Source organism: Panthera uncia, chromosome B4, assembly GCF_023721935.1.
Source record: "Panthera uncia isolate 11264 chromosome B4, Puncia_PCG_1.0, whole genome shotgun sequence".
Lineage (NCBI taxonomy): Eukaryota > Metazoa > Chordata > Mammalia > Carnivora > Felidae > Panthera > Panthera uncia.
The window spans coordinates 33686478-33700647 of record NC_064809.1 but is presented as its reverse complement, the minus strand read 5'-3'; the positions used below and the strand labels follow the sequence as shown (position 1 = coordinate 33700647).

The 14170-nt window shown below is 38.8% G+C and overlaps 1 protein-coding gene and 1 pseudogene across 5 annotated transcripts in view; one reads left to right on the top strand and one right to left on the bottom strand.

Annotated features, from left to right (window-relative positions):
• The window catches only part of BCL2L13 (BCL2 like 13), an 87820-nt gene that overhangs the window by 26050 nt on the left and 47600 nt on the right, over positions 1–14170 (top strand). For 3 of the 5 annotated variants that reach the window (XM_049624836.1, XM_049624830.1, XM_049624831.1), the window contains exons 3-4: positions 8533–8622; positions 13155–13311. In XM_049624836.1, the coding sequence (XP_049480793.1) occupies positions 8533–8622; positions 13155–13311 (247 nt within the window). Of the gene's footprint in view, positions 1–8532; positions 8623–13154; positions 13312–14170 lie in introns of those variants that run through there. The other 2 variants (XM_049624832.1, XM_049624834.1) reach the window with 2 other exon arrangements.
• LOC125918700 (40S ribosomal protein S29-like) lies at positions 3264–3433 on the bottom strand (annotated as a pseudogene).

Here is a 14170-nt window from a genome sequence, read left to right as displayed (position 1 = left end):
CCTGTTGATGGACATTTGGGTTATTTCTCCCTTTTGGCTATTGTGAATAATGCTATCAACATTGGTGTTACAAATATCTATTTGAGTCTCTGCTTTCATGTATTTTTTGGTATATGCTCAGGTATAGATTTGCTGGATCACATGGTAATTCTGTTTAATTTTCTGAGGAACTGCCTTACTTTTTTCCACAGTAGCTGTATCATTTTATATTCCCATCAGTAATACACAGGGGTTCCAATTTCTCCACATCCTCACCAATACTTGTTTTCTGGGTTTGTTTTTGTTTTTTGTTGTTTTTGTTTTGTTTTTTTATAATAGCCATCCTAATGGGCGTGAAGTGTGGTGTCTCATTGTGGTAGCTCATTTCTTTTATTGCTGAATAATACTCCATTGTATGGATATACCATAGTTTATTTCTCCATTCACCTGTTGAAGAACATTTTCATTGCTTCCAAGTTTTGACAGTTACGAATAAAACTATTTTAAACATTCATATGCAAGTTTTGTGTAGATGTAAGTTTTCACCTCATTTGGGTAAATACCAAGAAGCATGATTGCTAGATCATATGGTAAGAGTATACTTAGTTTTGTAACAAACTACCAAGCTGTCTTCCACAGTAGTTGTATCATTTTGCATTTCCACCAGCAATGAATGGAGGTTCCCCTTTCTAAATTCTACATCTTTGCCAAACTTGCTATTATTGCTATTTAAAAAATTTTATTTTAATTTATTTGAGAGAGACAGAGTGCGTGGGGGAGAGGGACAGAAGGAGAGAGACACAGAGAGAGAGAGAGAATCTCAAGCAGGCTCCATGCTTAGCACAGAGCTTGATGTACGGTTCAATCCCATAATCCTAGATCATGACCTAAGCAAAATCAAGAGTTGGATGCTTAACGGACTAATCCACCCAGGTGCCCCTATCATCGCTATTTTTGATTATAGCTACCCTGGTGGGTATGCAGTGGTATCTCACTAAGGTTTTATTTTCCCTTATTTTTTTTTAAGTTTTTTTTTTTTTTTTTTAAGTTTATTTATCTTGAGAGAGAGAGAGAGAGGCAGAGGGAGAGAGAGAGAATCCCAAACAGGCTCTGCACTGTCAGCACGGAGCCCAATGTGGGGCTGAAACTCATGAACCGTGAGATCTTGACCTGAGCTGACATCAAGAGTCAAATGCTTAACCAGCTGAGCCACCCAGGTGTCCCTCCCTATGACTTTAATTTTCATTTCTCTAATTGCTAATGATGTTGAACATCTTTTCATGTGTTTATTGGTCATTTGTATATCTTTAGAGAAATGTCTATTAATATCCTTTGCCCATTTTTTGATTGAGTTATTTGTCTCTGTGTTATTGAGTTGTAAGGATTCTATATATATTTTAGATACCAGACCCTTATCAGATATATGATTTCCAGATATTTTCTTTCATTCTGTGGTTTGTATTGATAGTGTACTTTTTTGTAATGTTTATTTTTAAGAGAGTATGTGTGTCCACGAATGGGGGAGGGGCAGAGAGAGAGAGGTAGAGAGAGAATCCCAAGCAGGTTCCATGCTGAGTGTGGAGCCTGACCTCATAATCCTGAGATCATGACCTGAGCTGAAATCAAGAGTTGGACACTCAACCAGCTGACCGACCTAGGCGCTGTGGTATTATACTTTGATATACAAAAGTGTGTAATTTTTATGAAGACCAGTTTATCTGTGTTTGATATGTTTTTAGTGTCTAAGGAATCATTCCATAATCCAGGGCTGTGCACATTTTCACCTACGTTTCCTTTTAAGAGTTCTATAGTTTTGGGGCACCTGGGTGTCTTAGTTGGCTAAGTGTTGGACTTCAACTCAGGTCATGATCTCAGGGTTGTGGAGTCAAGATCATGACCTGAGATGAAGTACTATGCTTAACCGATTGAGCCATCCAGGAGTCCCTGAAGGTTTTTGTTTTTGTTTTTGTTTTTTAATGTTTATTTATTTTTGAGAGAGATTGCCAGGGAGGGGCAGAGAGAGAGGGAAATAGTCTCTGTGCTGTCAGTGAAGAGCCCATTGTGGGGCTCAAACCCACAAACTGAGATCATGACCTGAGCTAAAGTTGAATGCTCAAATGACTGACCCATCCAGGCACCTGATAGTTTTAGCTTTTAAATTTAGATCTTTGATGGGTGCCTGGCTGGCTTGGTTGGTGGAGGGTGTGACTCTTAATCCTGGGGTTATGGGTTTGAGTCCTACGTGGTGTGTAGAGATTACTTTAAAAAAAATTAAAATCTTCAAAAAAATTTAGATCTTTGATCCGTTTTGAATTAATTTTTGTATTTGCTGTGAAGTAGGGGTACAGATTCATTATTTTGTGTGGGAAAATCTAGTTTTCCCAGCACTATTTGTTGAAAAGGTTCTTCTTCTGTTGAATGGTCTTCATACCCTTCTCAAAAATCAGTTGACCTTAAATATATGTATTTATTTCTGGACCCTTAATTAGGTTCCATTGCTCTATTTGTCCTTATTCCATAACCACACTGTCTTGATTACTGTAGCTTTATTTATAGTAAGTTTTGAAATTGTGAAGTTTGAGTCCTCCAACTTCATTCTTTTTCAAAATTGTTTGGACTATTTTGTGTCTGTTGGAATTCGCTATGAATTTTAGGATTGTCTTGTCCATTTCTGGAAAAAGGGCAGTTGGAAATTTGTTTTTAAGATTTTATTTTTAAATAATCTCTATACCCAGAGTGGGGCTCAAACTTACAACCTTCAAGGTTGAGTCACGTGCTGTACTGACTGAGCCTGCCGGGCACCCTGCAGTTGGAATTTTGATAGGGATTGCATTGAATCTGTGGATCAATTTGGAGACTGTTGCCATCTCAAATCAACTTTTTAAAGACAGATTTTCATAATCCCATCCCAAATTTTGACTCACAGTTCATTATTTCGGGAGATGTGTACTCTTTCATTCTTTTCTCCGCTTTTCTATCAGGAACAGATATTTGATCCTGAAACCAGACTTTGAGTGGGTGCGTGGTGAAGTTTCCCTGCATTCTTCTCTTTCAAATCTGTCCTCTCTCAAATCTGTCTCCCAGTGTGCAGGATACCTGGGGGTATGGAAACACTAGAGCCTGAAAACTACCATTGTGATTGGCTATTTGGTACTTTTATTTTATTTAAACATTCATAATTGAAGTATTTTCATTTTGTATACAATGAGTCAGCATGAAGGTAGGTATCTTGGATATCTACAGTTAAGGTAGGTCTCTTGGATGACCTATTGAAGGAAGTTCACTTAATCCAACTTAATGAAGCTTATATCCTTTCATACTGATGGAAGCACTGGGGCATATAATTGAGGCCATATTTCTGGATCAGACCACATGGGTTTGAGCAGATGTGACAAGAATAAGAACCTTAGCCAAATTTCCTTGGATGGCTCCAGTAGAGCTGCTGGTGACCCATCTTGCTCTCTCAGATGCAACGAGGCAAAAGTTTATTTTGTGCTTCTAAAAATCTGTCTAGTATGGTATCATTTGGGGTATTTGTTTTTGCTATTGAGTAAATAATTGAACCATGTTCTCAATATATTTAGCAGATGTTTTTAATTTGATTATATGAGTTTTTAAGAGCAGTATTTGTCAAGACTAATTGCCTGAATGCTTTTGAAGAAAAGATCATGGCATGCCTGGCTGGCTCAGTTGGTAGAGCATGCGACTCTTGATCTCGGGGTTGTAAGTTCCAGCCCCACGTTGGGTGTGGAGATTACTTTAAAAAAAAAAAAAAAAAAAGATCTTGAGTGCATAGCTGGCTTAGTTAAGCGTCCAACTCTTGATTTCGGCTCAGGTCATGATCTCACAGTTCGTGGAATCAAGCTCTGCATTGGGCTCTGCACTGACAGCATGGAGCCTGCTTGGGAGTCTCTTTCTCTGCCCTGCCCCCAGCATGCAAGCACTCTCTCTCTCAAAGAAATAAACCAAAAAAAAAAAAAGAAAGAAAGAAAGAAAGAAAAAGAAAAAAAGTCTTTATTTTAAATCTTTTTTTTTTTTAAGTTTTTTTTTAAATTTATTTTGAGATAGAGTGTGTGAGTGGAGGGTGGGGGAGAGAGAGAGAGACAGAGACAGAGAGAGAGAGAGAGAGAGAGAGAGAGAATGAATGAGAATCCCAAGCAGGCTCTGCACTGTCAGCACAGAGCCCAATGTGGGGCTCAGACTCATGAACTGTGAAATCATGACCTGAACTGAAGTCAGATGCTTAACCAATGGAGCCACCCAGATGCTGCCCCACACCCCCAAAAAAGTCTTTAAAAAGAAAATCATGAGCCTTTACCCTGGACCCACCAGATGTTCCCTGATGGGGCTTAAGAATCTTTTTTTTTTTTACATTTATTTATTTTTGAGAGACAGAGTGAAACAGAGTGTGAGCAAGGGAGGGGCAGAGAAAGAAGGAGATACAGAATCTGAAGCAGCCTCCAGGCTGAGCAAGTGGTCAGCACAGAGCCTGACATGGGGCTCAAACCCACGAGCCGTGAGATCATGACCTGAGCCGAAGTCAGAGGCCCAACCGACTAAGCCACCCAGGTGCCTGGAGAATCTGTATTTTTAATATATTCACTCAGTAATTTTAATGTGTGTCCAGTTTGGGGGCCCATAGATTTAGAAACTATTTTGCTCTGCCCATATAACTCTTCTAAACTTGTTGACCTGATACTCACTTTGAAAGCCCTGAGTGTATTTCAGGGCTGGAATATGATGATTGCTGACTCACTTGACTTTTCGTTTGACACTGAGGTGGGTGGGATTTGGTGTGCTAAAGTCTGTTTATCTTTGAAATATTTTTCTCTGGGTTTGTAGTGGAGGATTTATACTGCATTGCTGTATAGCTCTATGCTTTTGAAAGTCTGGGTTGGGGGGGTTGATTAAATGAAAATCACTGAATCTGTCTGTGTCATTGGTTAGCTAAATAAATAGCCTTTTGTGTCCTGATGGCAGTAGACTTTTTCTGGTTTAGGTTTTCCACATGACTTATTATCAAGTATGACAACTTGTCGTGTGTAATCAGCATCACATTAGTCTCATGAGAATAGACACTCTTTTAATCAGCTGCTTTTCTTTAATCTGGCAGGTGAGGCATATGGTAACCAAGACATTATTGTCTTTTACTTTGTGGCATGGTGGTAGTATTGGTGGTGGTGTGATTGGGTATGTGGGTGTGTGTATGTTTTAGGTATGTAGATTTTCCAAAAGGAGGCAGATGGCAGATAAAACATTCATGTATTCCTTATTTTTCACTGTACAAAAAAAATTATCATGTTTTAGAATTCAGTAATAATTTTACTTGTCAGATGTACGTTCTTAAAGATTTTTATTTTTAAGTAATCTCTGCACCCATTGTGGGGCTTGAACTTACAACCCTGAGATCAAGAGTCACATGCTCCATGGACTGAGCCAGCCAGGTACCCCCAAAAGATCTACTTGCTAATGTTGTTTTTATATGATTTATTTTAGGGTGAATCTTTTCAATTTCTCTAAGTCCCATATTTATATAATGAGGAAGATGGATTAGATGGCCTTTATTTTACAGATCCTTTCAAATCTAAAATTAAATAAATTCAGGCATTGACTAAACCTCTTCATAAACATGGAGATAATAGTTGAGGTGTTATTGTTTTTTTTAAGTTTATTTACTTATTTTGAGAGAGAGAGCAAGCGAGCACGTGCACAAGTAGGGGAGGGGCAGAGAAAGGGAGAGAGAATCCCAAGCTGGCTCCAAGCTATCAGCGAGGAGCTCATTGTAGGGCTCAAGCCCATGAACTGTGAGATCATGACTTGAGCTGAAATCAAGAGTCAGACGCTCAACTGACAGCTACCTAGGCACCCCAAGGTCTTATTCTTTCCATTCCTTCATAATGTTGTCTATCATAATTCTATCACCATAAATAAATGGGTCTGTACTCTTACTGTCTTACATAAAATGACTTTCAAAACATGTTTTTAATGTTTATTTATTTTTGAGAGAGATAGAGTGTGAGTCGGGGAGGGGTGGGGGGTGAGGGGGACACAGAATCCAAAGCAAGCTCTAGGCTCTGAGCTGTCAGCACAGAGCCTAGTGAAGGGGGAGGGGGAGCCTTGAACCCACAAACTGTGAGATCATGACTTGAGCCGAAGTTGGTTGCTTAACTGACTGAGCTACCCAGGCAACCCAAAACGACTTCTCATTTCATTTCTCTTTTGTCATTTGAGCTAGCCTTAAAATATACTGATAACTTTTTAAATTCCTGTAATTTACTGATTTATTTTTAAGTTTTTACTTATTTATTTTGAAAGAGCAGGGGAGGGGCAGAGAGAGGGAGAAGGAGAGAATCCCCATGCAGGGCTCGATCTCACAACTGTGAGATCATGACCTGAGCTGAAAGCAAGAGTCGGACACTTAGCCAACTGAGCCACCCAGTCACCCCTAAATTTCTGTAATTTAAAAATAACTTTAATTTTTGTTTAATTTTGTTTTTCCTTTTTTTTTTTTTTTTAATAAAGATTATTTATTTTGAGGCAGAGAGCAAGATCAGGGGAGGGGCAGAGAGAGAGAGGGAGAGAGAGAATCCCAAGCAGGCTCCAAACTGTCAGCACAGAGCCCTACGTGGGGCCTGATCTCATGAACCGTGAGACTATGACCTGAGCCGAAATCAGGGGTTGGATGCTTAACCAACTGAGCCACCTATGTGCCACTTTGTTTTATTTTTTCGTAAGTGTCTTCTCTTGCCAACAATGTTGTCATTTATACACATGAGCCACCCAGGTGCCCCTATTATAACTTTTATTAAATATTGAGAGCTTGCTGAGCACCAGACATTTTGCACACAGCATTTTTAAAAAAAGTTTTATTTAGGGGCGCCTGGGTGGCTCAGTCAGTTGGGCATCTGATTTCGGCTCAGGTCATGATCTTGCGGTCTCTGGGTTCAAGCCCCACATCAGGCTCTGAGCTGTCAGCACAGAGCCTGCTTCAGATTCTGTCTGTCTGTCTGTCTCTCTCTCTCTGCCCCTCCCCTTGCTCATGTTCTCTTTCTCAAAAATAAACATTAAAAAGAAATTTAAAAAAAACAAACCTTATTTATATTTAGAGAGCCCACATAAGCAGGGGAGGGGCAGAGAGAGAAGCCCAAGCACTGAGTCTGTCAGTGCAGAGCCCAAGTTAGGTCTTGATCCCGTGAACTGTGAGCTCATGACCTGAGCCGAGATCAAGAGTCGGACGCTGAACCGACTGAGCCACTCAGGTGGCCCTTATTTGAGTACTTTTTAGTCCTTGCTTGACAAATCTACGACTAAGGGAGTATCTCAAATAGTTTGTAATGTGGTCAGAATGATAATAAACTATAAACTCATTGAACAGTATAAGAAAATATGTACTTAAGTGTTAAACTATGTGGCACAGACGAAACTATATAAATGTGCAAATGTCAGTGATGCAGTAGTAATCATTGAACAAGATGTTGTAGAGAAGTACAGAGGCTTAAATTGGTCCTTGACAGAATTTGAGTAATCCGGAAGAAGGAGGGCAGTCTGGGTTAGGTAAAAATGTAGCATGTAATGTCCTTTTTGTTAGTGAAGAAATTGGCAGTTGAGTTCATACTGAGTAGGAGCAGGAATAAATTTTTTTTTTAATGTTTATTTTGAGAGAGAGAGAGAGAGAGGGAGAGAGAAAGAGAGCTGGGGAGGGAAAGAGAGAGGGAGAGAAAGAATCCCAAGCAGGCTGTGTTATCAGTGTGCAGGTAATAAATGGCAAATCCATCTTTCTAAAACTTGCCAATGGTAGAAAATAGTGATAGAAACAATTGAACATGTCCTGGAAATATGTCTATAATATATTCTGAGTGGGAGGTGTGGGGTGTCATATTTGAATTCAGTGCTTTAGACAAAATGATAAGGCTCTGCTCCAAATACCCGGGTCAGGAGAAATTAGTAAATTGTAAAGCATCTGGTCTAATTTTCTCCTTCAGAGCTCTTCCCCTTTGTCTCCATTCTGTGTCACAGACCAAGACCTTCTTTTCCTTTTACTGCATGATAATACCTTGTAGGCAGTACTTTTGGCATATTCATAGTTAAGTTGGAGGCTGTATCCTCTTTGGAGGATAATGGGCCTTTTGGGCTGTAGTTTGCATGAAGATGTGAAGATAAAGGACCACGAATATCAATGTTAGAAGGCATTTATCACTTGTCTAGACAACTTTTTGGGTTTCCTTTTGTATTATTATGTCAAAAAGGTTTCTGAGATATTTCCTTCCTAGCTTCCCAACCAGAAGATGAGGAGGACACAGCCCAGATTAATGATTTTATATTCATACTGACCTGAGTTCAATTAACAGCTCCTCCATCATGGGTGGAGCTACCCAAGCCTCAATTTCCTCATCTTTAAATTTAAATATCTTCTAGACCAGTAGCCTTGATAATGACTTTTGATTTGTATTTTCTAAGTTAAATAGTTAAAATACTACCCATATTCTAATGGCTTCTCTCTCTCTCTGTCTTTCTCTTTCTCTCTCTCTCTCTCTCTCTCTCTCTCTCTCGTAGCTTCACAATCTCTGGATCAAGAAGTTTTATTAAAAATTAAAACTGAAATTGAAGAAGAGCTAGAATCCCTGGACAAGGAAATTTCTGAAGGTCTGTTTATTCTTATTTTCCTAGTTAATTAGTAGACTCAGTTTGGTGTGGTTTACTGTTGGTTTGATATTTTACAGTAGAACATTCTAAACAGTACAGAATTGCATTGGGATAGAATTATAAGGGTGAAACTAGAAGGTATCCTTTTTCTTTCCTGGAGGATAGGTTTATAAATGTTTCCAAACCATACCTGACAGCCTTTTCTGTTGTTAACTAATAGAGTAAACAGTCATTTAATGTAGTTTGATTTGTATTTGGTATTTTTATAGTTAATAACAACATTAAAGGGGAAAATGTAAGTTGCTTCTATGTTTGCATGTATGTATGCTATAGATAGTTGTAATAGTAATATGCATATAATTTTGTAGCCACATATCTTGTACTTAATATTATACCATAAACTTTAAAAATAGTTATTCTGGTTACCTGGCTGGCTTGGTAGAGCATTTGACTCTTTTTTTTTCTTAAGTTTTTTTTTTAAGTTTTTAAATTTATTTTTGACAGACAGAGCCAGTGTGAGCCAGTGTGTGCCCCTAGAGCATTTGACTCTTGATCTCAGGGTTGTGAGTTCAAGCCCCATATTGGGTGTAGAGCTTACTTAAAAAAAAAAAATAATAGGGGCGCCTGGGTGGCTCAGTTGGTTGAGCATCTGACTTCAGCTCAGGTCATGATCTCACAGTCTGTGAGTTCGAGCCCCGCATCAGGCTCTGTGCTGACAGCTCAGAGCCTGGAGCCTGCTTCAGATTCTGTGTCTCCCTCTCTTTCTGCCCCTCCCTTGCTCATGCTCTGTCTCTCTCTGTCTCAAAAATAAATAAAAACATTGAAAAAATAATAATAACAAAATAAAATACTTAAAAAACAAGTTATTCTACTAACTGCATGAAATTCCATACATTGAATGAATATTTAGCTAATCATTTCCTTATAATTGAGCGAACATTTGGGTTTTTTCTTAATTTGCTTTCCATAATTAATTGCATTGAATATCTTGCCCAGTGATTTTTTTGGTACAGTTTTATATTAAGTTTACCCATATATTTAAATGTTAAAATTAGTAAATTATAAAGATCTGGTCCAATTTTCTCTTTCAGAGCTCTTCCCCTCTGTCTCCATTCTGTACCACAGACTAAGACCTTCTTTTCCTTTTACTGCATGATAATAGCTTGTAGGCAGTACTTTTGGTATGGGTATATTTAAAGGTACCCACTTAAAATGTACAGTTCAGGAGTGCCTGGCTGGCTCAGTTGGTGGAGTGTGCGATTCTTGATCTTGGAGTTGTGGGTTCGAACCCCATGTCAGATATAAAGATTACTTAAAAATAAAATCTTTAAAAAATAAAATAAGATGGGGACACCTGGGTGGCTCAGTTTGTTGAGTGTCTGACTTCGGCTCAGGTCATGATCTCACGGTTTGTGAGTTCAAGCCCCATGTCGGGCTCAGTGCTGACAGCGTGGAGCTTGGAGCCTGCTTCGGATTCTGTGTCTCCCGCACTCTCTGCCCCTCACCTGCTTGCTCTCTGTCTCTCTCTCCTTCAAAAATAAACATTAAAGAAAATTATTTTTTTACTCTTAAAAAAATGTACAGTTCAGTGGGTTTTAATATATTCATAGAATTATATAATCATTACCACAATCAAAATAGAACATTTTTCACATCCCAAAAAGAAACACTGTACCTATTAATGGTCACTTCCCATTTCTGCTGTCACCAGTCCTTGCCCTCATCCCTGCCCATGGCAAGCACTGATTTGCTTTCTGTCTCTATATTTGTTTGCCTATTATGGATATACACATAAATGGAATCATATACTATGTAGTCTTTTGTGGCTGGCTTCTTTCACTTGGCATAGTGTTTTCAAGGCTTATCCATGTAGTAGCATGTAACAGTACTTCATTCCATTTTACAGTGTGTGAATATACCACATTTTGTTTATCCATTCATCAGTTGATGGACATTTAGGTTGTTTCTACTTTTATATATTATGTATAATGCTCCTGTGAGTATTCTTGGACAAGTTTTTATGTGGATGTATATTGTCCAGTAATTTTTAACAAGAAAAATTATTATAAATCATGTTTATAAATTGGTTCCCTGTTAGTTGAAAGATAAATTTATGAACTAGTTCTCTGTTAGAGAAAGAATATGAATAGAAATTCAAATATTCCAGAAACTTTTTTTTTTTAATTTTTAAAGTTTATTTATTTTGAGAGAGAAAGAGCACAAGCAGGGTAGGGGTGAAGAGAGGAGAAAGGAGAGAGAGGAGAGAGAGAATCCCAAGCAGGCCCAGTGCTGTCAGCACAGCCTGATACAGAGCTTGAATCCAGGAGCCACAAGACCAGGACCTAAGCCAAAAAGATAGACGCTTAACCGACTGAGCCACTCAGGCACCCCCAAATATTCCAGAAACTTAATTTTAGTCTTTTTATTTTCCTTTACCAACATTTTTGAATGGTTAAAGTTCCAAAACAATGTTAAGCCTTTGTCCACTTCTGGTAACAAGTGCTTATGCATGGTAAAATAGGCAGAAGGCAGAAAGGAAAAAAACAACAAAGTTACATGCATTCACTTACTGAAGCCCCATATTATCCTAGACCAATTATTAAAATGGATGCTCTCAAGTTTGCTCACACGCCAGAATTATTGGGAACTTTGCAGCCATTTACATCTTCCATGAAGGCAAGTACTTTATAAAGAAGTATGTAGTTTAGTAAAATTTGCCACCTTCTGGGTGCAAGCCTTAGATTAACGCAGTGAATACATTATGGAGGTTATTAGTAACTTTTGGGAATGGGTGCTAGCTGCTTGCTTTCCTGGGATTTTCTGCTCTGTATCCCATTTGTACCTTGGAGCAACAATAATTCTGCTTGTTCTTCCTCTAGTTATTAGAGTATGGCAGTATAACATGGAAACCGACAAGAAGCTAGTAGTTTGAGCTGAGGAGAGAGAAGCTGTGATTGCTTCTTTTATGTGCAACTCGTGTACTTGTATCACTTGCATAGTTTTAAAATTTATCCACATGCAGGAATATTGAGTTTGAAAGTTCATTTTAACAAGGAAATGAAGGCCGCCTGGTGGTTCAGCGGAGCCTGCTTAAGATTTTCTCTCTCTTTTTCTCTCTTCCTCTGCCCCTCTCTTGCTCGCGTGCACGTGCTGTCTCTTTCTCTCAAAAAAAAAAAAAAAACAAAAAAACCAAAAAAACCCAAAAGGGAATGAAAGTTCTAGAATTGTTGAATCACTGTATTGTATACCTGAAACTAGTATAACTCTGTATGTTAACTCTATTGGAATTAAAATAAAAAACTTTGAAAAAAAGGAATGAAGAGCACCAGGTAGTGCAGTAGGTTAAGCTTTCGATTTCAGCTCAAGGCATGATCTCATGGTTCATGAGTTTGAGCCCCAGATTGGGCTCTCTCCTGTCAGTGCAGAGCCTGCTTTGGATCCTCTGTCTCCCCCTCTCTCTCTGTACCTCCCTTGTGCTCTTGCTCTCTCTCAAAAATAAATAAACATTAAAAATAATAATAAAAAATAAAAAAAGGGATGAAAGTAATTGACTCATCCTGTAAGGTAGAGTAAGCTGATTAGAGTCTGATTTAAGAAGTGCCACATTTTGGGGCGCCAGGGTAGTTCAGTTGGCTGGGTGACTGACTTTTCAGCTCAGGTCATGATGTCATGGTTTGTGAGTTGGAGCCCCACATTGGCCTCTGGAGCCCCACATCAGGGGCTTGAGGTTCTCCCTCTCCTTCTCTCTTTGCCCACCACCCCCATCCCCATGTGCCCTCTCTCTCAAAATAAATAAACTTAAAAAAAAAATAGGTGCCACATTTATAAAGGTAAAAACAAAATCTTAAAAACAACATATAAGGTGAGGGGCACCTGGGTGGCTCAGTTGGGTAAGCATCTGACTTCAGCTCAGGTCATGATCTCACAGCTTGTGAGTTTGAGCCCCACATCGGGGTCTATGCTCATAGCTCAGAGCCTGGAGCCTCCTTCGGTTTCTGTGTCTCCCTCTCTCTCTCTCTCTCTGCCCCTTCCCCACTCATGCTCTGTCTCCCTCTGTCTCTCAAAAATAAAGAAACATTAAAAAAAAAACCATACAAAGTGGTATGATAGAGCTAGGAGTTGCCTTTCATTTATCATTCTTACTTGAAATTGGTATGTAGTAACATACTAAATTGGCTTGTGTATTTTAGCATGTCCGTTTAGTCTTTTTGTTCTCCTAAAACTAAGATTTTCCATAAAAATCTTTCCTTTAAAATTTTTTTTAAATGTTTATTTATCTTGAGAGAGAGAACATGAGCGAGCGAGCAAGCAAGCAGAGAAGGGGGAGAGAGGGAGAGAGAAAATCCCAAGCAGGCTCCGTGCTGTCAGTGCAGAGCCTGACTCAGGGCTTGATGTCACGAACTGTGAGATCGTGACCTGAGCTGAGATCAAGAGTTGGATGTTTAACTGACTGAGCCACCCAGGTACCCGCCCTGTAGCACAACTTTTGATATTATGTATTAAAATTGATTTTTCTTTTACCCTGTCTTCAGCCTTTACCAGCACAGGCTTTGACCGTCATACTTCTCCCGTGTTCAGCCCTGCTAACCCAGAAAGCTCAGTGGAAGACTGCTTGGCTCATCTTGGAGAAAAAGTATCGCAGGAACTGAAAGAGCCTCTACAAAAGGCATTGCAGATGCTCCTCAGCCAGTGAGTTACTCTTGCTGAGGGGGAAGGTGGTTCTCTAAGTAGTCTCTGGATCTCTTAGGCAGCACTGGATTAGTTAAGGCTTTGTTTTAGATGAACAGTGTCCCTTCTTCTACTTTTCTTCACTTTTTCTTTCTTTTGCTTTCCTAAAGCATCTCTGTGTTTTAAGTGACAACTTTTACATCAAAGTGGTAATTTAACTCTTCCAGCATGGAACAGTTGATTGATCATTTGTGTTTACTTGTTGACCTGTCAGGTTTCAACAAATGCTTTAACTGCTTTGTAAATATAAATATAAGCTATTTCACTTGTCCTGACCACTTTTTACTACCATTCTGTCTAGTGGCCAACATAAATGTAAGGGTTAGGGCTTTATGCATTGTAATATGGGGTTAGCATCATATCAGTATTTTAGGTATCCCAAATGTGGCTAAACTTTGGGCTTGTCCATGGAACTACTGCCACGTTTTTATAGTGGGAACTTCTCTGCTGTGGTTTTGATCATTAAAGCTAAAGGCAAGAAGCTCCTAGTGAAAGTATATTAAAATAGAACCAAGTCATTTATTGTAAATCTCAAAATTTCTTTTCCTCTAATTCTTGCTGAGAATCATTAAGGAATTGGTATGAATTAGAAAAAATTTGTTTTAGTGAAGAATGATATCTAAAACAGGATGAAGACTGGTTTCTTCACTAAAAGGGTCAAAATTCAGATGCTAAATTACTGCTATAAGGTAATTCCTTACTTTCACGTAGGCAAACTTTGTGTGTTACTGTTTATTAGAAGGAAGCACTTTGCATTTAAGGAAAATTCAGTTTGTTTCTGCATATTCTGGTGACATGAGCAAATGTAAAAATCCAAATT